The sequence below is a fragment of the Arthrobotrys flagrans genome, assembly GCF_004000055.1.
Source record: "Arthrobotrys flagrans strain CBS H-5679 chromosome Unknown unitig_15, whole genome shotgun sequence".
Taxonomy (NCBI): Eukaryota; Fungi; Ascomycota; class Orbiliomycetes; order Orbiliales; family Orbiliaceae; genus Arthrobotrys; species Arthrobotrys flagrans.
Genome location: NW_027137545.1, coordinates 3,686,992 through 3,711,500, shown reverse-complemented (window position 1 = coordinate 3,711,500; position 24,509 = coordinate 3,686,992). Strand labels below are relative to the sequence as shown.

Here is a 24,509-nt window from a genome sequence, read left to right as displayed (position 1 = left end):
GAAACGCCAAGTTCATATTAACGCTTGAACCCGAGTTTCTCTTTCTTGATACGTGGGAAAACCCCTATCGTCCCGTATAAGCATTTACCGCTATACCAAGGAAGATTGGTATACTACCTAAGAAGACCAAACTCAAACCGATGGCTACTTTCCAGGTCTTAAGTTTCAAAGGCCCTAGCGCAAAAGTTGTCCTCGAGGCCGCCAACAAGGTCGCATTGAGGAGCAATTGTATCGTATATCCGGCGATACGATGGTACTTATAGATGGCCTTTGCGTTCTCCACCGATCCGAACACGCGGGGTGTATAGAATTGAGCAAAGCCGACGATGGTTTGCGCTAAAACGAGGATGTAGACTGTGAGCCCGAGAATTGCATGGGTGCTATCAAAGTGGGCATGCTTGATCCGGATCTTGTTAAGCACTATCGCCACCCCGGCGCCGATAAGTAACAGCAGCGATGCTCCGGTTAGGATGGAGTGGGCAATGGCGCCCTTGTTTTTTTGGCCAGGAGTGTGGGTAGGCTGCAGGAGCAGAACGGCCTCGAAAATGAGTAGCACCCCAATCTGAAAGGCCCACGGAACACGGCGTTCTAATGTTAGCCTCCCGGTTGGCACCTATAAGATCACAAATTACGCAATTGCCGTACCGAATTCAACAGCTAAACGATAGGGTCAGCGTGTGATATTTTAAACACCGCTGGCTCCAGATCTCGTGTATGAGTGATTACCTACCGGGTGTAATGTGAACAAACCCACGGGAACCGAGAAAATAGAAACCCAGACGGTTACGATCAGGATCAAAAGGCCTATTTGGGCCAAAACCCCGGTTCCTACGATGTCGCGAGGTTAGTTTCCATCGGGGCTGCTCCGGCACCGAGACCGGGCTAGGGCTCGAAGCAAAGGATAATTGATATCGAAGCAAAACATGAATACCTAGAAAGAGATTTCTCCATAACGGAGCATCCTCTCGTTGGGTGGCAGCGCCGGCCCTCCCAAGCAAGGGCTCCGTTTCTGACGGTTGGTTCGAAACCACCGGCTCCGGACTGGCCGCTAGAGCATTAGACATGTTGTACGCACGTAGTCAAGTAAGCAGTGCCCGTGACAGGAACTCGGTATCGAAACCACCATACACAGAGCCTTGTTAACCTTGGGTGCCTGTTGTTTTGAAGAAAATCAATGGCGGGTTCGAAAGCCTGACAAGTTGATCCTCGGGGTATCATTTAAGTAAATTTTTTTCCCCCCCCAAACAACCGTTGCAAAGCAAAGTCTTATCTAACTGTTGTCGTACACGGTATGATATCATTTATGGGTTGGAAGCCGTCATCGGATTTAGCTTCAGTAGCACCACCGCTTCTGGGGAAGGCATCTCGTAAACCAACATGCGAAGAAGTACTTGCCCACTTGGGTACTAGTCGATATATTATCATCAGTCGGAAAAACCAGGCTATCATTGGCGGGCCGACGAGGGCCAGTTGGTAGCCAATAGAATTTATTGTAATCAAGTACTTCTTGCTAATAGGTAAGAAGCATGTAACCGTAATGTATACTCCCAAGAGAGCTTCGTACGTACGAATGGCAAACACCTGTTCGTGGAGTTCTATTTACACGATTCTACACAGGAGGCTGATACAGCTACCGGGTACTTGGGTAAGTGCTGGTCAAGTTGCTCCAAACCTCTCCGCCTCCGCATCAGACATGTCCGGGGGTATTCGAAGGTCCCGCTTTGCAGCTCGCGTCCAGTACATGAACGTGCGGTCGCTGATCCTTCTGGGATGACCGGTTCGCGAGGTATGGAGGTGCTTAAGAGCGCGGTAGAATTCCCGAGCTTCGGTTTCCATCCCGCAGCATCTGAGGCATCGTATTATCCTGGTGATCCTCAAATCGTTATGGCTGTTCATCCAGTTCCTTGCCGCCCTGGGGAACGTTTCCGCGTTAGGGACGATGTGTACGAGCCTCTGGATGGTGGCTGCGCCATCGGCATCGGGATCCAAGTTAACAATCTGATAATCGAACCCGAAGAATCGAAGCATTCGAGCGAGAGCCCTCCTCATGGAAGCCTGCAATTCGGGCTTGTTTCGAAAAGCCTCCATCGTCCGCTCGTCCAACGTTGCCGCAGGGTGTAACGTGAAATTGGACCTTTCGGGGATAGGAAACAGTATTTGGATGAAGTCATGGGTGTATTCGAGCTTGCTATCCGACCACTCGAGAATTTCTTCCAAGGTCCGTCCTTGGATGTTATCGCCTTCGTAGAACCTGAGAACCGGCGATAGATCCTTCTTTGTTTGCAAATTGGTTCGTGCCGGGTCCATCGCCTGGTCTGCATCCCCTCCAATAGCGCCGTGACCGCTCCGGTCGGTATTTCCGGTGGCAGCATTCTGATGATCGGTTTGTTCGTCAATGTTGTTTCGTTCGTTATCGACAAGTTCGAGACTGGGTTCCGTAAGGTCCATGTTGTTGATGCTGGGGGGCGAGTGTGTTGTCTATGATTATTATATTGGGGGAAGAGGTATACGAAGTGGTCAAGTAGAAAGGAGATTTGTCTTTACCTCCTTCTTATCAAGTAACCACTTAAATACCTCCGACTTTGTACTTAGGAAGCACTTGGTAAGTACTCGGGTAAGTGGGTGAGTGCTTAAGCAGCGAAGGGATATGCAATACACGGCTATTACAGGGCTGGTGTTGGTGTTGATGAATCCAGACGGGGGGATGCGGATGCAAGGTGCGAGATGCACGCTTTGGTAGGCAAGTACCCATTCCGATATAAGGGCTACCCCAAGTAGGTCGCGCTCGATAGCACAGGCTTGTATGTGCTGTACTTACGTTACATGCCTCGTATCACCACTGCTGCATGCTCTAGGGATTTGTTCTCGAGGACTGTTTGATATGATCTTCGCATAGCTTACCTGGGTACTCAAGTCCCTACTTACGTACGGCCTGCAGGTGCTCAAGTTCGGTAAGTACTTGCAAGGCATGGATTGGATGTCTTCCCCCTTTAACTAACCCCCCCATGCACATGCACATGCTGCTGCTGTGTACCTCAACGCTTTAAAATGTTGTGGCATCCTGTCCGTTCTTCCCACATCTCTTCGCGCCAATCCACTTTCACGATCGCGATCACACTTTACCCACGCCGGAAGACCGTCTGATTTCCGTTATCCGAAACTACGAATCCTATTAACGGGTAAAAGGCGACACTCTCCGGAGCGAAAAACGAGGGCAGGATAGGCGAGCGAATGACGACGATATGAGCCTGCAAAATGGAGCCGGTGCAGTAGTCTCTACGAACGACCCACCGATACATCAAGAATCCACATCTCAAGCATCGCCGTTCGCGACAAACGATGATTCGACAGATTCGAGAAGTCAGGGCAACCCAACGCTCCCGATACATGTAACATCGGATGCAACTGATGGGACGTCGGCATACGATGGGAATGATGACGGGAATATCCCTTCCCCGTCAAAAGCGCCCGATCAGTCCGAAGACATTGTCCAAGATCTCGCAGCGTTGAATACCGCCACCTTGCCGGGTTCGAACGCCGGCCTGTCGCATGCGAACGTGTCGAAAATCTCCTTACAAGGAGCTGGGAAGAGCATAATCAGGGAGCTGACCGTCGAGGAAGAGTTGATGTCCCTTAAAGTTCGCTCGTTGTACAATTCGGGGATATCCCCACCGGAGGTGCAGAGTTCTTTTGGTTCGATACCGTCCGGGAGTATCCGGGCGGGACTGGAACAAAACCGTCTCTCCGTCGTATCGAATCGGTCGATTGGACTGCAAGCCGACCAACTCAGCGTTCGGGGCTCGATCGCGAATAGCTCCAGGAGCTTGAACGGAGTTGATGGCCGGGCTGAATTTGAGCTCGCCGGTGGTGTCGAGGATTGGGAAGATATTGATGCCGATGATATAGATCGGTGAGTTATTGTCCGGTATATTCCCCATCTTTTCAACCTCGACTCGGGAGACTAAGATGAACGACAGGTATGGATTCATCATGCCCAAACCGAGGGCACCGGCATCTCAAAACCCAAAGGTCAATTCGACAAACAGATCGCAACGTAAAAAGTCAACACCTGGGCCTGGTGGTAAAACCGGCCCACCCAGGCGGCACAGCCGGCCAGTTTTTACCCGTGGCCGCCACTTCAACGTTCTTTTCTCCACATTTCACAGTAAAAGTGCTCCCGAAATGCTTACGAGCCCCATAGCCGGATCCAGCGAGAAAATGAAAGTGAAAGAGGTCGAGCGGGTCGCCAAGTGGCATGGTATGGCCCTGAAACCAAATGCCCTTCCGACGGGCGTTGCGACAGGAGGCACAAACTTCGACTTTCCCACTTCGAACCCCAAGGTATCTACGCCTCAAGACTGGCTGTGTAATCACCGTGCGAACCAATCCGCTGACTCTGGAATTGCTGCAGCTCATCGATAGAACTTGGAAAGGGATACCCGATTGCTGGAGGTCCGCAGCCTGGTTCTCTTTTCTCGAAACTAGCGCAAAGAAACAAGAGGACTACAAGTCACATGATGATCTAATCGGATGCTACCATGTCTGTAAGCTGGATAGAAAGCCAAGGAACGTATCCGCAAGATTCTAATTGTGCATAATCCAGAGCCTGTCAAGCCAGAATTCACCTGACGATGTCCAAATAGATTTGGATGTGCCGCGAACGATCAGTTCGCACATTATGTTCCGGCGGAGGTACCGAGGAGGGTGGGTGCTGTCAACTCTCTGATATATCGACAACATGGCGACGTTCTAACGGGAGGGTCTTATTTAGGCAAAGATTACTTTTCAGAGTCCTCCATGCGATATCACTGTACTTCCCCGATATAGGGTACGTGCAGGGGATGGCCTCGCTCGCGGCAACTTTCCTTTGCTATTACGATGAGGATGCAGCCTTTGTCATGCTGGTGCGGCTATTCGAGCTACGGGGGCTGCATACCCTCTACAGTAACGGGTTCGGGGGGTTGATGGACGCGTTGAATGATTTTGATACGGAATGGTTGCAGCCCGGCCATCCGCTGGTCAGCCAGAAACTGGTACGTGTTGTTTGAAAGCGCCCGAGGAGCCTCCGGCCTTTTTGGGTCCCGCTTGCTTATTGTGAGACATAGGAAACGCTCGGGATATCCGTTCTGTCTTTCGGGACTCGATGGTATCTCACGTTGTTCAATTATTCGATTCCTTTCGCGGCACAATTACGAATCTGGGACGTGTTTTTGCTACTTGGGGACAACGAGCTGGGTGGCACGCTGGATGTGCTCCACGCAGCATCTGCCGCTCTGATAGAGGGTATGAAGGAGGTTGTTCTCGAATCAGATTTCGAGGGCGCGATGAAGAGCCTGACCAACTGGATAGCGATAAAAGATGAGGATGTGTTGATGAAGAACGTCAAGGTGGAGTGGAAAAGGCGGAAGAGGCGGAGGTTGTTCCCGATGACAATGTTGTCAGCCGCTAGCCGACCGACGACCGGGGTGAGCCGGGGTGGTTGAAGTTGACAATCGCATCTGCATTCTTATCGATAGCACGGATCCCCCCCCAACCCCTTCTTTCTTTTCCCTCTTCCTCATTATGTATATTTTACTTTAGAGTACTTTTTTATTCTCAGGTTTTTTTTTTTTTTTTTTTTTAGTGCATGCCATATCGGGCACTTGATTAACTCAAGTAGGTAAGCAAGTACCTACTCGGTCTGTATTTACACCTTACTTCTTAATACCTTATATCTTATCTCTTATACCTAGCGGATGCTTGTTAAAACGGTATTTTCCAGAACTCATCATCTCGTCCCGTCCGTGCCGTGCAGATTTAGGGGCGTACATAGAGCAGGTACTTCTGCACATGTACAGAGTACATGCAGGTATCTCTACATGTGCCCCTGCCAGGGATGCTGCAAGTCAAGAAATGGCATGGTGGGGCCGCAGGGCAGGCCACCCAAGCCGAAAGTCCCAAATCGGCTGTCAAACATCGTCAAATCTTGCTTCGAATCTTGAGAATCTTGCCGTGTCGACCCGCAGCAGGAGAGAGCGTCCCAAAACGGACAGGCCCGCCTTCCTGTTTGAAATTTCAGCAGCTAGGATGCCGATTGAAAAGGAAATTTGTTCCCTCCTAGCATCGTGCTTGCCTCGATTCGTCGGGCCTCCCTTTTGTCCCCTTGATGTCTTCCTGGTGTACTGGAACCCGGTAGGCTCGAGATGCCCACCTGCCTGAAGCCTGTGTGGCTTTGATCGCAGCCCTTTCTTACTTGCACCCATAAATTCCTTGTCTTTGATTCCTCCACCGTTGTCACCACCGCCATCACCGCCGCCCGCCATATATTCTTTGTCGCCGCTAGCTTTACAGTCTGTGCAATCGTAGTACATATTACTTTCTTACTTTCTTTACAGCCTTTTTTTTTTTTCAAACACACTCGGGTACTTGGCCAAGTACTTGCTTCCTGAGGTCCTTTATCCATATCCAAAACCATCGCCATCGCCAACTTAGCTAGCGACTAGCCAGCAGGCAAGCCGCCCGTACATATCACCCTGCGGCCAGGCCCGTTTTCATTCTTTCTTTTTGTTTGTTTCCCATCGAGAAAAAAAAAATTATACCCAGGTAACTTTGTATCTTCTTCTTCTTCCTCATTTTTTTTTCCTCTCCCAGCAAGATCGAGATCTTAAGAAGCGGCGGCGGTGGTAGTAGTATCCTCACACCCAATTATTCTTCCTCTTCCCTGCCTTCCGCTTCCTCTTCTCCCTCCCTCCTCTTCCCTTCTCTCCCTCTCCCTCCAGTATTCGCTCCTTTGCGGTCTCTCAACTCCGCCCCGACGGTTTATACTTTTTCTGTCCGTGTGGCCCTCGTCCTCGTCTCGACACCCGCCGCCATCGCCGCCTCAATTTTTCACCGCATAACAAACTCGTGGCTGTGTTGGTTCATAATAAATATTGTCTTTCTGACGGTTCGTTCATCCTTTCCCCGACACTCCCAACACCTATGTCCCTTACTTCCTCCCCGCCTCGTTTGTTCTTTCTCGTCTGAACGTCCTTGGAATAAAATCCCTTCAACAGCATTTATCCTCAATCAAGCATTCCCACCTAACATGTTCCAAGAATATCATCCCCGAATATACAGTAATCTAGGACACAAGGTGCCCGTCTTCTGGCGGCAGGTGGGATCATGTCTTTGTCGTCTCGTTTCCTAGTGACTTTAACCTTCGATTAAAGATCTACAAACCTCCCCGCATTACACTTATATCGGTGACCATCGTTAGTTAGAGTGAGACTCCTTCGATCATACCGGAGCTAGCGAATTCTAATAGACTGGCATAGTACACACAGTAGATCCTGGAGCCTAGTTTTTTTTTTTTTTTTTTTTGGCGTATAAGAAACGCTAAAGACCGCCAAATTGCATCTTCCACTGCATTCGGTCGACTTTGTTGCGATGTCAACTTCGCACAGAGGGCTGCCTCCTCCCGCAGCTATGGCGCTCTCCGGTCACTCGCCCTCGCCGAACCTAAACCAACTCCCGGATCGATGGCAGCACGGTTCCGAGGAAACCCAACGGAGCTTTCTTCAGGCAAAATCGGACGAAGAAAAGCGGCGGCAGGAGGAAGAGAGGACGAAGCAAGAAAATTATAGACTCGAGATCCGTCGCACGGAACTTGAAATGTTGCGCGAAGCATTCCGCGGAGGGATACCCCCTCAGCTCGTGCCTATGATATTTACAGGAGGCGGTGGGGCATTGGCCAGCACGAGCGCAGAATGGGCAAATCATTATATATCGCAGCTCAATCACAATCAGCAACAATTGCTTCAGGGCAATGTGGTTTCACCGCCGGATTCTCGGCTCCTGACCGCCACCGAACACCAAACCCCCAAATCCAGCGGCCTATCGTCGATATCTCAGACCCCTGTGCAGTCTCAGACAACATCCAACGTCCCTTCCGGGACCGCGAACAGCCTGCATCACTCCGGTTCCAGCTCTTACTCTCCGTTCGGTGCATCGGGGTTGATACACACGAGAAACCATGCGCAGCAAATTCATACGTCGGAACCACCGAGATCGTCCTTACCCCGAATCAACACGAATGAGATTCATGTGCAACCATCACCGCAAGGACCGCCTCCCGGTTTGAATATGCAGCTTTCGGGCATACCCCCGCCGTCTCAAACTCCCACGCAAGGTTCGATCGCCCACCAACATTCGCAGGGCCACGTTTCACAAACCGGACCCTCGGAACCCCATCGACAATCGGAATCATCACCTATTTTCTTCCATCACTGGCAGCCCCCCGCCACCCAACCATCGGCGTCTGCCCCGGTGGCGTCGACTTCTCCGGCGTCGGGGAAGAATATCGAATCATCACCCTTCTCGAATCAGCCTTACGCTTCAGGTAACGAATCCTCGCATTCGCCTAAAAAGCGAAAGCTCGCGAGCGGTGGGCATGGCTTTCAATCCGCCGCTACCACCAACTCAACGCCGGGCGTACAGGCTAACTCCTTTTCTTCTTTCTCTCCAGGCTCCTCCGGGAATGCAAACAAACGGAGAGGTGTGAACCCGACTCATAATCGTCACCGGAGCGATTCCGGATCCGCCCGTGGTTACGAACCGTACCCTAAAAATCTCAACTCCCGACCGCGGAGATCGGATGCAGGTGGCGATGGGGGCGGGGGCGGGACCGCGAGCCACTTTTCCATCTCACACATGACGGGTCGTGAATCCTCCCCCGAAATAGCTCGCCGGGAGTCAATGACGAAGCCTCCAGGCGGCCCGCATCAAGAGCCGCCCCTATCGCATCAACAATACCAGGCTGGGCCTGACGGCAGACTCGACAATCACACGCGTAAGGAAAGAGGGGGCTCGGAGAGTCACGGCGGCCCCCCGGGCCGTAATTAATAATCTCAACGAATGTTGTCCATTTCGCATACATCCTTCACTGTATCTCCTAGGGACTTGAGCTTTTTGGGTTTTGGCGTTAGCGCTTCTGCTTACAACTGTTGCGCGGGTTTTCATCTACCGGTCTTTTTTCTTTTCCTTTCTTTCTTATCCTCACGTCTTCCGCATCGGCCGAAAGTGGTTTCCGGGCTCATCGAGCCGATACCGATATATATATATACATTCGCACCCTTCGTTCCAACCGGAAAACACGAAATCATCCTACCGGCGTAGGTAACGGTAGCTCGAGACGACCGGGTTCGATACCAAGCCGGTTCTCGTTTTCTTGAAAATGAAGAGATTTAACCGAATTTTGACAATATAATCTTGTATACACAAAACTCCTCCTGTATCATATACGCTAAATAGGACGGCAGGTAGAAACTGCCGATTAATGCGAATCGAAATGATTCCGCTGGTCATACTTTGTGCCTCGCAGTAAAAACTTCCGAACAAGAGCTACTTGGGATTTTAAACCCCAGATCGGTTTCATTAGGCGTAGGCGCTACCGGAGCATCGAAGGGAGCCGCGGCCTATAGGTTCGATAAACTCGACCCGTTCGGAGTGATTCGAATCCAATCGACTGCGATGCTTCCCATCAACCCTCCGAGGTATCACGGTCGGCCTCGGACCGAGCGGCGGACCGAATGGTATCGAGGACTTCCGCGATCTGTTCTTCCGAGAGCCGGGATTCCAGCTCCTCGATGAGGACGTCGAGTTCGGTCTCGTTTTTCGGCAAATGGTTCAACATCATGAGCACTTCTATTTTCTCGAATTGAAGGGGTGACCTTGCTAGCTCTTCCACGAGTTTCACGGCACCTTCGGGAGTCTGCGCGGTCGCCGCGGTCGTCGAGAGATAATCAATGATCTGAACGGGTTAGTATTGCGCTTCGATGGAAAAAACTCGATTTCCGAAGGCTACCTCTTTCATCACCGTTTCCAAATTCCCCGGCTTCATGGCCGTGGCCGGGCCCTGTTCGGCAACTTGGTCCCGGTACCGTTGCTTGATCTCTTGGATGTGCGCCAGGACTTCATAATTGCTAAGCATCGCCTCGCAAGGCTCGAGGATCTACGGCGGGAAGTAAATTAGTCGTAAAGGCCGTGTGCGACGGGCTGGCTTCGGTAGCGACTCACCTTCATTGTGAATGCGACAAGTTGGTGTTGGTTTTTTTTTTTTTTTTTTGTTCAAAATTAAGCGGCAGATATTGGAGAGTTTATTGTACAGCATTTTCCTAAGAAGGAAAGAAAGTTACCATGATTGGGAATAGATGGTTTGGCTTGGCATTCGTAAAATCCAACATCAACTCGCAAAAATGCAAAGGCTTCCCCACAAGCAAGTGACAAAAATATCTCCAAGTGCCGTCGAGTTCATAAGAACAAAAAAAAGTTTCTAGATTGTATCGATCGTTTGTCACCGACTACCGGCTTTGATTACGACATGGTCGCTCCGACTTCCGTCGTGGGTTCGAGTGACGCCCCGCAATATGGCCCATCGAAGCCCCCAGCGCCGTCACGAAAGGACGAGTCTGCCGCGCAGGACCTATCCCAGCTACCCCTGTTCATGAGCTCTCTCGACGATGTCCCCGAGGGGACCAACGATGCCATAGAAGCCCTGAAAGCCCTTGCTTACGAGGGGGAACCTGACGAGGTAGCGGAGAATTTTCGACAGCGAGGTAACGAATCTTACCGGTCCAAGTATTGGAGGGATGCGATAGAATTCTATACGAAGGCTTTGGCCGTAGGTTGTTCCGTCGATGAGATCAACGGCGCCTGTTATTCGAATCGAGCTGCTTGTAACCTCGAGCTGCGTGAGTTCCTTTCCATCGAAGCCACTCGGTTCTTCGGGAGCGAACCGGAAGGTTTACATGTCCCTCGCATTAGGAAACTATCGAATGACCAATTTGGATTGCGCCGAGGCTCTGAAAATTAACCCTCGGAACGTCAAGGCGCTATATCGGTCGGCGCGGGCGTGTCTTGCCTTGGACAAAATCCCAGAGGCAGAGGATTGCGTGCGGCGCGGCCTTGCCATCGATAAGGGTAATAGCTCGTTAAAAGCGATCCAAGAGAAAATATCCAGTCGGAAGGAGGTACTTGTGAGGTCACAGCAGGCCGGTCAAGAACGAGAACGATTGTCAAAAGCGAAGGAAGCTGCGCTCAAAAGGGCGTTGGAGGTACCACCCCCCTCTCAAAACGTCCCATGGACCCTTCCCACCTAACAAAAGAGGCACGCAGACACGCCATGTGATACAGAGAACAGCCTCTACGCGGCCTCCCGATCTGCCCGAAGATGCTACGGTGCGGCTTCGGAATCCCTCGGACCCCGAGTCTACCCTATGTTTTCCAGTGGTAGTTCTATACCCCCTCCACCTTCAATCGGATTTTATCAAATCGTTGTCAGAAGACGAGACTGTTCACTCTCAACTTGAAGATATTCTCTCACCGTCAAATTTACCGGCATGGGACAAAGAAGGCCAATATGCATATCCGGGTGTGGACGTGCTTGTCGAGAAGAAAAAGTACAATATGCACGGGAAGCCTAGTCTGAGCAAAATTGGATCGAACGCCCCGTTAAAAAAGGTCCTCGGCGAGGGAAAGTTGGAGTTAATAGATGGTATCCTGACTGTCCTTGTGGTGCCAAAGCCCCGATTAGCGGAGTTTGTCGAACTTTGGAAACAGGAGAACCCGAATTGATTTCTTTGAGATAGTTGCCACCACAAACTATCGGTGATAGCAAGCGAGACGTAAATCCTGAAGAAAGAAAAGGCCATAATGCACTTCCCGAATCGCTAAAAAAGACTCGCTCTCGAAAACAAAGTCCGGGATAACGCCAAGAAACATAGGTATAAACAAATAAGGCGCTGAAGCTAAACATGACTGCTCCATCTGCCTACGAAGACGTGAATATTAAACATTGTACGGCCGCAGCGGAAAAAAAAATAACGGGCACTATGGTTTTTGATAAGTCCAACCACCGTTGTCGAGAATACGTTGGCGCTCAACTCTATCAGCTTCGATCTCTGCAGTTGTTAACCGGTCAGCGCCGGACCAATTTGCGGAGCTCGTTCGGGCCCTGAACTTGGCTCTATCGCTCCTCCCTCTGAATATCTCTTCCATGGAAAGCGGTGCTATCGGACCGAATATTGTTTCCGGATCGATTCCTAGCTGGTCCTGCAAAGCCTGGCGAAGCTCCGGCGAGTCAGCCCATTTAGGTACATGGAAAGGTTTATCATCATCGTCATCCTCGGAGCTATTATCGATGAGAGTTAGCCTGAATTCATTTTCGGGTATAAGTTTGGACTTGCTCTTACTCTGTGTGGATCTCTGGGAGCTCTATGCTTTCTGGATTGGGGTACACCGGTGATTCACGAGAAGCGGCGGAGAGTTTTCTTCCGATCTTTTGTGCGGAAGGTGTCACCATTGTCCCGAACTTGAGCTTATCATGGGAGTATTTGACAGCGTCGACTTGTGGCAAAGGTGTGGATTTAGGGATCTGTGCTGGTAATGTTGACTTCGCCAAAGAAGACACCTGACTATACGATGCTTGGCTGTGGCTTGCAGGTGTGTAATCTTGGCTAAAGATACCTCCAATTTTTGAAGGCGGTAGGTTTTCTTTCTTGGCGGTCGACTGACGGATGGGGGGTGCGAAGGTAGAGGGGGCAGGGGTTTCCCCCCGATCCTCGGTTTTTCTTCGTTTCGGGTCCTGCTGAGAAGAATCTTTGGCACCGGCCTCCTCTCTTTTTACTTTGCTCTCTTCTTCTGTTGGGAAGACCCGTTTGGGTTGGCGCTTTAGCTCCGGTTGAGATTTGGAGGATCCCAGACCGCTTTTGTGGGAGAAAGGCGTTGTTTTCGGGAGCAGCTTGGACGGATGGAATAATCCTTGTGGCCCCTTCCCTGTCGTCGGAACCTTCTTTTTCACATCCTCCTCATCGGAAGTCTGTATACATCGTCAGAAAGTTGTGACCAACATTTGTGTCAAGGGCAATAGGTACCTTTGAGAACTGTTTCTTCGCCGCCTTTGAAAGTTGCTGTTTTCGCTCCTCCTCACGACGTACCTCTTCCCGCCTCAAGTTCTCTTGTCTCCTACGTTCGATCTCCTGTCTTTGAGCGGCCTTCCTTTCCTTCTCCTCTTGTTCCTATAATGTGATCTCAGCATTTGTCATCAGTGTTGTACAAAAATGCAACAAAGCTTACCCTCTTTTGTGCTTTTGCTGCGGAATTAAGTGCAGCTATTGATTTTGGCGCCTGACGGCTGTGTGTGGAAGAGCCGGACATTGCAGAGAGGGGACGAGAATGCGGTTCTTTAGTAGGCCCGAACGTTTCGGCTAGAGCGTTCACGAGGGCCGCCGGGTTGGATAGCGGATTGTGATTTCCATGCTTGTGGGGATTAGCGCCAACATCATCTTTTGGAAGGGTTCCGGAAATAGGGATGCTTACCTTCCTTGGGTCTGTTTCACGCTGAGACCCCGTTACAAGTCGAATATTAGAGGATGGTGCCGCCTTTGGCTTCGCAATCCCGCTATCTTTTACGCCGAAAAGGGTGCGATTGGGCTTCCGAAGATCGCTGGTTTTCTGTTGCAGAGAAGGGCGATTGCGGGGTTCTCTAAGGCTCCCCGCTGGGGGGGTAACGCCGCGAGGCGCTGGACTGGGCCTTGGATTGATGCTGTTAGATGGACCATTATCTTCCTCCGCTGAGTCTTCATCTTCTGATGCAATAGCTTCGAAGAAAGGTGACCCAGGAAGCGAAGGATCGTCATCTGAGACGATGGGAGATCTGAGGACGTCATCGGCATTCTCTGGGATAAGATTTATCCCTTCTATGACAGCAGGGGAAGGTCCTTTGAGCTGAACTTCCCGCTTGGGTATCCCTCCATATGCGATCAATCCTCCCTTGTTCATATTTGATTGCCTTTCGGGGCCTGGTTGTGCTAAGCTTGATGAAGCCGAGTCCCCCTCCGAACCCGAGGGGGCGGAAGCTTGTATTTCAGGATAGGGGACCTGCTTTGTAGTACCTCCGGATAGTGGAGCCGTGTCCTCCCTTTGGATTTCGCCTTGATCTGCTTCGCTGTTGAAAATCTGGGGTGCCTCTTTCGAAGGGGACGCAGGTCTGGACGACTTCCACAGCAAATGTTTAGCGTAAGAGAAGATATTTGGTTGGCCTTTTTTGCTGGTAGAGGCTTCTAGGTCATCCGGAGACTTCGAGTTGGAGGGGGTTTCGGCTTCAGTGGCTGATACCAATGATGCTGGTAGAGTTGGATACAAGACTTTGCCATGCAGAGCCTTTGTGTTCGTTGGCGCGGGCATTGGCAATTTCATGATTGCAGGTGTCGTGAATGCTTTCTTCGGGGATGTGTCGGTTGCCTTGGGAACCAGCCGTACTGGAGAGGATGATTCTAGGCTTGAATGGATAGCTGCTGCTTTCAAAGCATGTGGTAGCGATGGTATCCAATCCCCATCGTCCGATTGCGTAGACTCTCTTGGCCTTAGCGATAACTCGGCATCTCTGATATCCTCAACAGCCATGGCTGATTTGGAGCCGTTGCGCTCTTCAGTTTGGCTTGCGGCCAGAAGCGATGAGGCGGACGTAGATTTAGAAAGTCGGGTGGTGCTTTGTTGGCTCAGCTGCCTGATCTTCTCGTCAAGTCGTTGCGTAGGATTCTTTTCGGAAAACTGCATTACTGAGGCTTTGTTGATCTCGGCGAGACGGAGCTGCTCATTAAGGTCTTCGTCTTCATCTTCCTCGTCAGAGGTGTGGTGCTGGTCCGGCACTATGGAAATCGGGGCTGAAGCGCTCGGCGTATCCGTAATTCCTATTTCACCGGCAACACTTGATGCACCTAGGCTCTTGCCGCCCGTGAGCCGGCCAAACAAGCTGGCCCTGTCATCTACGTGGCTGCTCCGCGGCCCAGTTGGATTCGAGCCCCCCATGCTCTTCTTGTAGGTTAAGGTTTCCCGAGCGGGCAACGATGCAAAGTTCATGCTGCTTCGGGCTACACCAGCAGGCGACGCGATTTCACTAGGCGTGTCAGAGCCGGCAGCTGGGTCCGTCGGGAGAGGCTTTGGGGTGACGAGATTATCTGTTTGTTGAATCGGAGATATGGGTGAAGACGGTGCGACTGGAGTGGACGCCTGAACGGGTGACACCGAAACCTCCCTTTCGATGGCCCGGATCTGCTCCGGGGGGGCTTGGGAGTTTGAAGGTCGAATTGGAGAATCGGCATGGGGTTCTGTGGAACCCCTCGCCGGGGAACCCAGGGAACCACCATCTCCGTCTCCGAAATTCTCGGAGCTAGTACCGTGAGGTTCGGTTCCCAAAGAGGTAGGCTCGTTAATTCCATCTGTTCCATTTCTAGGGTGATCTTCTTCGGCAGGAGTGGATGACCTGCGACTTGCGTCGGAGCATGTTCTTCGCTCTGCAATTTCGCCAACGATATCTGGAGCATTTTGGTAGGATGGCACCTTTGCGGGTGAGCTTCTCTCAACTGGTTCGCTAGAGAGTATACCGAAGGAGCCTGCCGCAGATGATCCACTGTCTCTCATCAATTCTGGGGTTGAAACTATACTATCCGAACCGGAATTAAAGGGCTGTTTGGGTTGCGGCGTGACAAAAACATCATCGTCCTAAGCGGAGATGTGAGCGAGACAGTATCACACGGAATTTATAGAGCTACAATGCATCCTACCTTCTGTTCTTCGATAAACCCTATATTTTGAGGATTTCGGGGAGTTTTCCCTCTGAGCTTTCCAGGTGTCTTGTATAATTCGGTGATATCTCTATTAATCGTTTAGTATCATGGTCTTAAAGTGAAAGAGGTCGATATCGTGCTTGGGGGCAGTACACTGTAGATCCTTGCGTAAAAACATCCGCCATATGCTCCGTAAGCCATTCCAATTCGTTTCTGAATGCAATCGTAAAATCTTCAAAATGATCTGCCTCCTTGCGATGCGCGTCTGCAAGTTCATTAAATATCCATCGACGAGACCCCACTTCCGGTAAGTTTGATCTAGAAGCCATTGTTGGAACAGGTTTCAAGGGTAGGCGTGAGGTCAAGAAATTTCGTGTGCTTTTCGACAGTTTCGTGGCAATAAAGTATCGCTTTGTGGGTAATATGCAGTCGACGGTACCGAGGAGATGCAACAATCGTGCAGCCAAAAGCAAGTGAACTAATGTCGGGAATCGAAAATACGAGGCGGCGTCATCTCAGATGAGTTTGTTTTTCTCAAGGTCGATGGGCGATAACAGAGAAAGATGGTGCGGTGGGCGATGATGGTGATGGTTGTATAATACAATGGAAGGCAAGGCGAGGTGAAGTGAGGTGAGGTTGGTGTTGAAGGTGATGTTTTGTGGTTGGATTGTTTTTGTGGTTGGTTGTTATGAAGAAGAAGGCAAAGGAGCAACACAGTGCGCGCCCGGACTCTAGGTAGTCAGTCCTCCTAGATAATTGACGAACCGTGAATCCACGTGCTGATCTCCAAATAGTGTCTTGATTTATGTGAGCTGGCTCGGTCTGATATGATCGATGGCATCCATTGTAATTGATATTTTGACCAAGCAATTAGATACTGGGTATCTACCGATTGCCCCGTTTCTTGCGTTGGGTAAACAAACAAAACTGAAAACGCGTGGTTTGCCAAGAATACATCCAATCTGATTAGATTTCGGATCGTCCTACGCAGAGCACCCCCGTCCTCGACATCCACCTCTCTTCCGAACTCATCTACGTACGGCCATCATGGCGAACGACCGTTTTAAGTACAAGCTGGAAATCCAGCAGATGATGTTCGTCAGTGGCGAAACCGGAGAGCCATCGCCTGAAACTACCGGTATCATCGAAGACATCGTTCGTGGACAAGTTATAGAAATGGTTAGTCCCGTACCGCATCGTATCCCTACGCTTTTCTAACACCCCCAGTAGTTAATCCAAGCTACTGCCCAAGCTGCGAGGCGTGGTTCTCGTTCTATATCGACTGACGATCTTATCTTTCTCATCCGCCACGACAAAGCCAAGGTATCTAGACTGCGAACCTATCTCTCTTGGAAAGAAGTCCGGAAGACCGCGAAGGATCAGGATAGGGACGTGGATACCGCCGATCTTGTGGAGGACTCTGCTGCCGGTGATGCACTGAAAATGCGACAAAAGCGAGCTAAGATTTCCTTGCCATGGGAAGTCGCATCCTACTTCAGCGAGCAACCTCCTGAAGTAGATGATGAAGATGATGAAGAGGAGGCCGAGGCCAACGTTGCCACTCTTGCTAGGTTGAAAAGCGCCGACGAACGGACGAAAAGCATGACGAAGGATGAATATGTTCATTTTTCGGAGTGCAGACAGGCCAGCTTTACTTTCAGAAAATCGAAGCGCTTCAGAGAGTGGGCTGGGTTCGGCCTAGTTACTGACGCAAAACCTAACGATGACATTGTTGACATTCTTGGCTTTTTAACCTTCGAAATAGTCCAGGTACTCACCGAGGAGGCATTACGGATAAAGGATGCCGAAGATAAGCTTCAAACCTCGAATAAAGAGAACGACAAAAAGAGGAAAAGAGACCGATTTCTATTCGACGGACCTGGCGAGGGTAGGACTCCTGTGGAACCTCGTCATATCGAGGAAGCTTTCCGGCGACTCCAGCGACCTCGAGCGAAATCTAAAGCTATGCGTAATTTCGAAGGCGGTGGGGTTATGAAAACCCGGGTAGGACTCATGTAATATTTCTAGCTTTATGATTGGCGTCTGAGGCCACTGTACCAGTGCTCACCGTTTTGGATGCTGGGTTTCATTTCTGGAGTTCATCAAGTTCAGCGGCGTTTGGTGCGATCCATCATACCCTCTTTTCGTCCCGAAAGGCGTTTGTGAATATCGTTGTAATTTAGTATCATCATGGGCTTTTTAGGTATTGCACCGTGGGAGTACAATTTAATCTAGAACTTCAATTCACTATCGAGTTTTTGTACTCGAAAATCCACCAAATCCCATCATTCGTGCCATCACTGCAGCATCATCATCATCAAGCTCACCGGATTGTTCAGAAGTTTCGGTGGTCATCTGCGCCTTCCTCTGCCTCATTTCCTCCTTCTTGATCTTCTTGCGTTCCTTCTTCTCCAGTCGTTCCTGTTCCTCGATCTTCTTACGCTCCGCAAGCCGTTTCGCGAGATCGAATTCCTCCGCTTTATCTTGCTCTTGCTTCCTTTGTTTCAACCAGGCTAACCTTTCCCTCACCATCTCCAGCGTTGCCCGCTCTACAACATCCGTCTGACCGGTTGCGTTCAGATGCTGCTTGCTGTTCAGATGTTCGACGTACTCCAAACTGTTTGTAAAGTTTAGATCGCAAGCTTCACAGTAGTATCCCGCCCCCTTCCCTCGTCTGCCACCGGTAGCCCCCAAGGGGACAATCTGAACCTTGTTGAGATTTTCATCCAACCGAATACGGTCTCTCCTGGCCTCAACCATTTTCGAATCATCGAATTTTGTCTCCTCGACATTGGCGTCCACCTCGGATTTGGGTATGTACTTCTTCCCCGCGAGCTTGGCTTCATATCGTTCCTTGCGCTCTTTGGCTTCCCGGGCTTGGCGCTCTGCGGCCTTTTGGGCATATTCTTCGCGATCCCAGGTGCGGCGAAAGGCTGTGTCACCAGTCGCGGCATTGTCGTAGACGCCTTTGGGTTTCGACATTGTGGTTATGATTTTTCCAAGGAATCAGTTTCCTGTATGCCGTGTTTCTAGTTATAAAATTAGTAAAAGAATTTAAAATCTTTTGCGTGGCCGCGATGGGGCGGATCCGTTTCGGAAAACTTACTGTGGGTGAAGTTGAATGCCAGACCGCGATGCCTGCAGAAAGCCCAGAGGAATTCAACAACACAACCACGTCAACTGCCCAACTCCATCATTACAAGTAGACGCAACAAAATCTTAGCTTAAAAAACAGCTCCAGCGCTAGCTTCAATACGGGTGCTAGCGGAATAACCGCTGCAAAAGTGAGTATGGGATAAATATGGACCTCGATCTGAAACGGTATATGCCAAGTTGGCTGCGAAGGAATTATCATACAGAATTCTAGTTGAATGCGTCGAAGCAGGAGGAGTGCCTATAATACAAGATGTTCATCCGTCCCCTTAAAAACACGGGTCCCTCACAAAAGATACTCGAAAAGATAGAAACAAAAATAGCGCCTAAAGAGAAAAGAACACCTCAACGAAACCGTCATGGTACAATAGATACTGCAGAGGGGACGAGCAGCAATCGCGCATGCGCAAGAAAGGCCGGGGCGAACAAGGTTATGCTTCCTCCGAAGGCTTTCTCTTCTTCCTTTCGTGTTTGTCTTTCTTGTCTTTCTTCTTCTCTTTCTTCTCCTTCTTCTCTTCCTTGGCGGCTGCCGCTTCTTCTTCCTGGCCAACGGGCTCGCCATCGGCGGTTTCTAATTTCCTCTTCTTCTCCTTCTTCTCTTTCTTCCTCTCATCCTTGCTCTTCTTCTTCTTCTCTTTCTTGTCGTTGTCCCCGTCGCCAAAAGAAACGCCTTCCATTGCTTCCCCGGATTCCAAATCGGCGACAGCAGCCTTGGCTAGATCCGCAGCCGCAGGTGCATCTTCCATAACCTCGTCCGCATCAGGATTATACTTTTTAGCTTCTTGAATTGACCACTTCCCGGGCTGGACGCCACTGGATGCCAACTTGGGTAGAATTGGCTTCCCTTCAAGATATCGAACACGATTTTCAACTTTTTGTCGCATGTAGACACCCAATGCAGAAGATTCTTCCTTGTCTTCCGAAAGCGCATCATATCTGATACCCAGCGATGTCTTCGTAGCAAGCATGCGGGCGATCTTACCCTTATTTTTCCCGGTCGACTGGCCGATCAACGATGCTTGGTAGATTAAACCGTACTTGGGTGTATCGTGCTTTGTCTTGAGAGCCCTGAACAGTGCCTTCTCTGCGCCAAGAATCTGGATTGTCGAGGCCGGTGACTTGGCGAGATTCATCAATGATCCAGCATGAGCTATCAGCCTCGCTCCTACTAACTCTCCCACCAATGCTGTAAGATTCGGTGCAATGGCTTGCATGCGATTCGACAAGTAGGTAGCTAGCTCTGTTCGATACTCGCTAAAGCCGATAACTTCCTCGGCAAGGCTGTTAATGTTATCCAAATCCTCCTTTGTGATCTCAGTGCCCATGGAGATTTCAGCTGCAGCCTTCAAAGCGTTCTCGATTTCCTCGGGGAGAACGGTAGAAAGATCCGAGGTCGATGCGTTAGACCTGATTCCCATTATCTTGATAACCCTGGCATACGCCATGTTGTCGTTGATAATCTTCGCCATCTCTGGGAAGTGCCATCCATACCATTCCTTCAAACGCATGGCGTACGTGTTGAGCTGCTTGTCTAGGTCATCAAGCAGTGCGATCGCTTGGACAATCATTGTATCCACCTTGTCGGGAGAGAACTTGAGTTTATGACGCGAGAGGGAATGGGAAAGACCAAGTGACATGGTATTCAAGTCAGACGGCAGAAGGCCTGGGATCAAAGAGGTAAGATGCTCCCGAATGGATCGGTAAAGGTCCTGGGTGGTGGAATCCGAGACGATATTGAGAGAAAGGCCGGGTATTTTGTTGATGGCATTTCCTGAGAATAACGAGTCAGCAGACAGCTCTGGTACTCAGACCGGTAGAACAATACACCATACCGAGCTTTACATCAGCAACAACCAAGGACGCCTTCTTTTCATCCTTGAGGGAATCAAGCATTCCGGCCAACATTGGAGAAACTTTCCCTTCGATCAATGCGGTGACTTCTTCGAGAGCGGTAGCGGCACTGTCAAACTTTGCGAACTGCTTGAGCTTGAGCTGCCCGCAAATGCCCTCCGAAGTGCCAATCTCTTTGGCAAGATCATCGCGCTTTAAAAGTTTCTTGTCCTTAGCCTTGAAAAGAGCGTAACCAGCCGATGTTTCCGTCAAGATGAGGAACGACATCTTTGCGACAGCAAACGAAAGTTGTCGTAGGTAGCAAGAAGCCTAGCCGTGCGGCAAGGGCGACAATTCGAATATATCAAAGAATGGGTTCGTGGTGACAAAAATAAAATTATTATTCGAAAGACGAAAGGTGAGAGGTAGAGTGTCAATTCAATTGAATGTGCCGTGTCCTGATTTTTGAATTCGATGGCAGAAATCAAGCGCTTTCTTCGTTAAAAGGAGCCCTCTAGAACTAATGATTGCTGGTGTCGGCTGATTTTTGGTTGTGGTCCACGGTGAAACCTCTTTCGTGGGAAGGGTTTTGTGGTTGTCGATGCTGGGGAAGGGAAAGAAGAGAAAAAAAATTAGAAGCGAGAGGAAAAAGAAAAGACAAGAAAAAAGCCCAAAGTGGGATAGCCTCTGTGGCTGGTGTGGTGGGCTATCTGTGGCGGTGTCTAAAATATTTCCTTCCAGAAAACCACACTGAACTTCATATATGCGATCGATATAACACTCTATGAAAGGTGGCTCCGCAAACGCCCCCTAACAAATATGCCATCGCGAGTAGTCTCCTCGCTGCAGCCACTCGCTTGCAATCTATCCTCGTCATTGGCTGCTTTGCAAATATCGACGTCCGTCGGAGCTGCAGCCCGCTTGCCAACTGAACGACTTGCCGGGTCTCTGCTCTCCCTGCGCCGTTCGCAAAATCTTAGCAAACAACCATTTCGGATTGCATCTTTACACACATCCTCGCCTCTCAATGTCGGTCGCAAGAGAAAGCCTCCCAGCAATCCATGGGCGGTAGCCAAAGCAGCGGAAAAGCGGGAGAAAGTTAGAGCAAGGAAGGAGGAGTTACGGCAGCTTCGACAAGATGCAGCGTCGGATCCTGTTGTAGGACATACGACACCTTTCCTTGAGGCTATGGACTCGAAACCCGATATGCTACCGCCGATAGACCATCTCGTTCCAGCTACCGATGCACATGAAAGACAAGAAGCCTTCGAGAAGGCTATAGTCGAGGAACGCCTCGGCCGTTTGAACCATTATCTTCAACCGGACGAAGTTAAGATGTCTCTTGCGAGATCCAAAGCCTTGGAAGATCCACCCCTACACGCTGTGACGGAAAAGTCCGTCCTCCAAGGGAAAGAGATGCATCTAAAGGCCACAGCTGCTATGAATCGCATTCTCTCTCTCGGCAATGGCTCTTCCAAAGACAAGACGAGAGCAAACAAAACCTGGTGTGTCGAAACGTTTGGCCGCCACATCACGGACGAGAAATTTCCTCAACCGAAACACCCGTCTATTGCGTCAAACCCCGAAACCGATCCTATCAAAACTCCACGCGTCGGTCGTGATACCGGTAGCAGCGAGGTCCAGGCCGCATTGTTGACAATGAAGATCAGAACCCTAGCCAAACAGCTTGAAACAAACACACATGACAAAATGAACAAGCGGAATTTGCGTGTGATGGTACACAAGCGGCAGAAACTACTAAAGTATCTTAAACGCAAGGAACGGGGGGGTCAGCGGTATCAGTATGTGATGGAAAGTCTCGGCCTTGATGATGCTGCCATTATGAAGGAAGTCTTTATTTGAGTATAGCTTCGGAATTTTCCAAACACAACAGTAGCGAATCTAGTGTGTAAATACAAGATTTTGATAGGAACCGGTGTAGTGTCGCTGGTCACCCGGTTCGTGTATATAATTTGAATACCTACTTGACCACGCAAGTACGTTCAACGGCAGCATGCAATGTAACGATATAATATATGCAATACCCCGTATTAACACAATCTTTGCTGCAGATTCCCGCCACCCCGATACCAGGTATGGTGATCCTCCTGTGTGAATGCCGGGTGCATGGCCTAAATTAGGGTCCCTGCTAGCAACGGTTACTTTCTGCCAACGCAGTAGTTTTCAATATAACACACAAAATTCGCCAACCGTCCACTGCAGAGAGCATCCCGATTGCAAACCTCCCGGATGGTTCTAAGATTACCGCATCGCGGGCAATGGCACCGGTTAATACTTCGCAAACCTCAAAGTTGCCGGGTTCCGATTACGGAAAGGTATGAGGGCTACGCGCCATGGCTTCCCCAAACCATCCGCACATTCAGTTCTCCCGGCAACCCGACGTCGCCTTCATTTGCGCCAAAGCCGATTGTTGCGACCAAACCGATTCGTGAGAATCCAGATCTCTACTCTCAGAATTGTTTAAACAGGAACCTGCCGCTAGAGGCGACGTATCCTTCGCGTATTACAAAGCTTTCCGACAGTCTCTTCGAACTGCGCGGTTCCCTCAACATTACGCGAGGGAAGCAGAATACGCTGGGCGCAGAGATAAAAACAGTGGCACCTCGAAGGAATGAGAAGCCCGAGGAGTGGGAAAGCCTTCAGGCGCAAGCTAAGGAGCTGAAACGACAAATATCTGCTCAAGAGGCTGTGGAACGGCAGCTTGAGGATGAAATGAACATGCTCGCTGCGCAATTGCCAAATCTGACACACCCAGATACTCCGGGCCCTGGAAAATCGAAAGTGGTCGAATACATAAATGGGGACAAACTTCCGGCACTGGGTTCGCAAAGCCTTCCGGGAATTCCGGAAGAAAAGGTCCCGGAGTTGCTGTATGAGGGGGACCCAGGGGTTTCTCATGCTGACATAGGTACCGAACTCGGGATACTTGATTTCTCTTCGTCGAGCAAGACATCCGGTTGGGGTTGGTATTTCCTTCACGGAGATGCTGTATTGCTGGAGCAAGCGTTAATCCAGTATTCTTTGGCTCGTGCGAGGAACAGAGGGTGGGACCTTGTGAGCCCGCCGTCAATAGTATACACCCACATCGCGGGCGCATGCGGGTTTAAACCACGAGATAATAATAATGAACAACAAATATACCATATTTCCCATGGGCCCGCCTCCGAAAGCTCGCAAGACTCCTCTCGACCCGAGCTTTGTCTGGCCGGTACGGCGGAAATCCCATTGGCCGGCATGTTCGCGAACACTGCGTTCCCGAAAACAACGTTTCCGAAAAAGATGGTAGGAGTATCGCGATGTTATCGAGCGGAAGCGGGGTCACACGGTTTGGCCACCAAGGGATTATACCGCGTTCATGAATTCACAAAGGTTGAGCTGTTTGCGTGGACGTTACCCGACCCGGAGTTATCCGACCGAACGTTCAACGAGATATTAAACCTTCAAAGGGATATCATCACAGGCCTGGGCATACCAGCTCGTGTCATCTCCATGCCTTCGGACGACCTTGGAGCTCCCGCATACAGGAAATATGATATCGAGGCGTTTATGCCCAGCCGGAAGGGAGAAAAATATGGGGGTTGGGGCGAGGTCACCAGCGTCAGCGAGTGTACGGATTATCAAGCTAGAAGGCTGAACGCCAGGTGCAAGTACCCTGATGGCAAGCTAGGGTTTCTTTGGAGTTTGAACGGGACAGCTCTCGCCGTTCCAAGAATCATTACAGCGATTCTAGAGAACAACTGGGATGACGCCAAGCGGGAAGTTCGGGTTCCGGAAGTTCTTCGACCGTATATGGGTGGCCTCGAGGCCATCAAGAACCCAGGCACTGCACCCTAATCAAGTCCTAGATCATTCATCCTCATGTACATGCTCTGATTGATACTGTAAATAGAATATGATTTCCTAGTGCCGAAAATAATACAC

The 24,509-nt window shown here is 50.2% G+C and overlaps 12 protein-coding genes across 15 annotated transcripts; 6 read left to right on the top strand and 6 right to left on the bottom strand.

Annotated features, from left to right (window-relative positions):
- Window positions 1-17: 17 nt before the first annotated feature.
- DFL_000973 (uncharacterized protein) lies at window positions 18-1,064 on the bottom strand (the record flags this gene model as incomplete). Its single annotated transcript, XM_067639661.1, has 5 exons — window positions 18-64; window positions 118-562; window positions 646-657; window positions 731-828; window positions 932-1,064. 5 exons carry the CDS (start codon window positions 1,062-1,064, stop codon window positions 18-20), a joined length of 735 nt encoding a protein of 244 aa, XP_067495534.1.
- Window positions 1,065-1,656: 592 nt separating this feature from the next.
- Window positions 1,657-2,448, bottom strand: DFL_000972 (uncharacterized protein; the record flags this gene model as incomplete). The annotated part of the gene is made up of 1 exon (XM_067639650.1): window positions 1,657-2,448. The coding sequence occupies one exon, from the start codon at window positions 2,446-2,448 to the stop codon at window positions 1,657-1,659; it is 792 nt and encodes a 263-aa protein (XP_067495533.1).
- Window positions 2,449-3,242: 794 nt separating this feature from the next.
- Window positions 3,243-5,483, top strand: DFL_000971 (uncharacterized protein; the record flags this gene model as incomplete). The annotated part of the gene is made up of 6 exons (XM_067639639.1): window positions 3,243-3,910; window positions 3,978-4,341; window positions 4,412-4,540; window positions 4,604-4,704; window positions 4,772-5,033; window positions 5,106-5,483. The coding sequence occupies 6 exons, from the start codon at window positions 3,243-3,245 to the stop codon at window positions 5,481-5,483; spliced, it is 1,902 nt and encodes a 633-aa protein (XP_067495532.1).
- A 1,924-nt stretch (window positions 5,484-7,407) lies between these two features.
- DFL_000970 (uncharacterized protein) lies at window positions 7,408-8,862 on the top strand (the record flags this gene model as incomplete). 2 transcript variants are annotated; one of them, XM_067639628.1, is made up of 2 exons in its annotated part: window positions 7,408-8,359; window positions 8,458-8,462. In XM_067639628.1, 2 exons carry the CDS (start codon window positions 7,408-7,410, stop codon window positions 8,460-8,462), a joined length of 957 nt encoding a protein of 318 aa, XP_067495531.1. The 2 variants fall into 2 exon arrangements, with proteins under 2 accessions (XP_067495531.1, XP_067495530.1); XM_067639627.1 differs by having other exon boundaries at window positions 7,408-8,862.
- A 637-nt stretch (window positions 8,863-9,499) lies between these two features.
- On the bottom strand, window positions 9,500-10,041 carry DFL_000969 (uncharacterized protein; the record flags this gene model as incomplete). Its single annotated transcript, XM_067639615.1, has 3 exons — window positions 9,500-9,769; window positions 9,824-9,970; window positions 10,036-10,041. The coding sequence occupies 3 exons, from the start codon at window positions 10,039-10,041 to the stop codon at window positions 9,500-9,502; spliced, it is 423 nt and encodes a 140-aa protein (XP_067495529.1).
- Window positions 10,042-10,339: 298 nt separating this feature from the next.
- Window positions 10,340-11,592, top strand: DFL_000968 (uncharacterized protein; the record flags this gene model as incomplete). The annotated part of the gene is made up of 3 exons (XM_067639604.1): window positions 10,340-10,709; window positions 10,783-11,072; window positions 11,134-11,592. The coding sequence occupies 3 exons, from the start codon at window positions 10,340-10,342 to the stop codon at window positions 11,590-11,592; spliced, it is 1,119 nt and encodes a 372-aa protein (XP_067495528.1).
- A 255-nt stretch (window positions 11,593-11,847) lies between these two features.
- Window positions 11,848-15,913, bottom strand: DFL_000967 (uncharacterized protein; the record flags this gene model as incomplete). Its single annotated transcript, XM_067639593.1, has 7 exons — window positions 11,848-12,148; window positions 12,210-12,835; window positions 12,891-13,034; window positions 13,093-13,275; window positions 13,336-15,519; window positions 15,582-15,672; window positions 15,738-15,913. The coding sequence occupies 7 exons, from the start codon at window positions 15,911-15,913 to the stop codon at window positions 11,848-11,850; spliced, it is 3,705 nt and encodes a 1,234-aa protein (XP_067495527.1).
- A 718-nt stretch (window positions 15,914-16,631) lies between these two features.
- On the top strand, window positions 16,632-17,603 carry DFL_000966 (uncharacterized protein; the record flags this gene model as incomplete). The annotated part of the gene is made up of 2 exons (XM_067639582.1): window positions 16,632-16,763; window positions 16,815-17,603. 2 exons carry the CDS (start codon window positions 16,632-16,634, stop codon window positions 17,601-17,603), a joined length of 921 nt encoding a protein of 306 aa, XP_067495526.1.
- Window positions 17,604-17,831: 228 nt separating this feature from the next.
- DFL_000965 (uncharacterized protein) lies at window positions 17,832-18,566 on the bottom strand (the record flags this gene model as incomplete). The annotated part of the gene is made up of 1 exon (XM_067639571.1): window positions 17,832-18,566. The coding sequence occupies one exon, from the start codon at window positions 18,564-18,566 to the stop codon at window positions 17,832-17,834; it is 735 nt and encodes a 244-aa protein (XP_067495525.1).
- A 602-nt stretch (window positions 18,567-19,168) lies between these two features.
- On the bottom strand, window positions 19,169-20,855 carry DFL_000964 (uncharacterized protein; the record flags this gene model as incomplete). Its single annotated transcript, XM_067639559.1, has 2 exons — window positions 19,169-20,508; window positions 20,570-20,855. 2 exons carry the CDS (start codon window positions 20,853-20,855, stop codon window positions 19,169-19,171), a joined length of 1,626 nt encoding a protein of 541 aa, XP_067495524.1.
- A 531-nt stretch (window positions 20,856-21,386) lies between these two features.
- On the top strand, window positions 21,387-22,430 carry DFL_000963 (mitochondrial 37S ribosomal protein uS15m; the record flags this gene model as incomplete). The annotated part of the gene is made up of 1 exon (XM_067639547.1): window positions 21,387-22,430. The coding sequence occupies one exon, from the start codon at window positions 21,387-21,389 to the stop codon at window positions 22,428-22,430; it is 1,044 nt and encodes a 347-aa protein (XP_067495523.1).
- A 387-nt stretch (window positions 22,431-22,817) lies between these two features.
- DFL_000962 (uncharacterized protein) lies at window positions 22,818-24,422 on the top strand (the record flags this gene model as incomplete). Of its 3 annotated transcripts, none has more annotated exons than XM_067639534.1 (1): window positions 22,818-24,422. In XM_067639534.1, the coding sequence occupies one exon, from the start codon at window positions 22,818-22,820 to the stop codon at window positions 24,420-24,422; it is 1,605 nt and encodes a 534-aa protein (XP_067495520.1). The 3 variants fall into 3 exon arrangements, with proteins under 3 accessions (XP_067495520.1, XP_067495522.1, XP_067495521.1); XM_067639536.1 differs by having other exon boundaries at window positions 23,307-24,422; XM_067639535.1 differs by having other exon boundaries at window positions 23,868-24,422.
- Window positions 24,423-24,509: the final 87 nt, after the last annotated feature.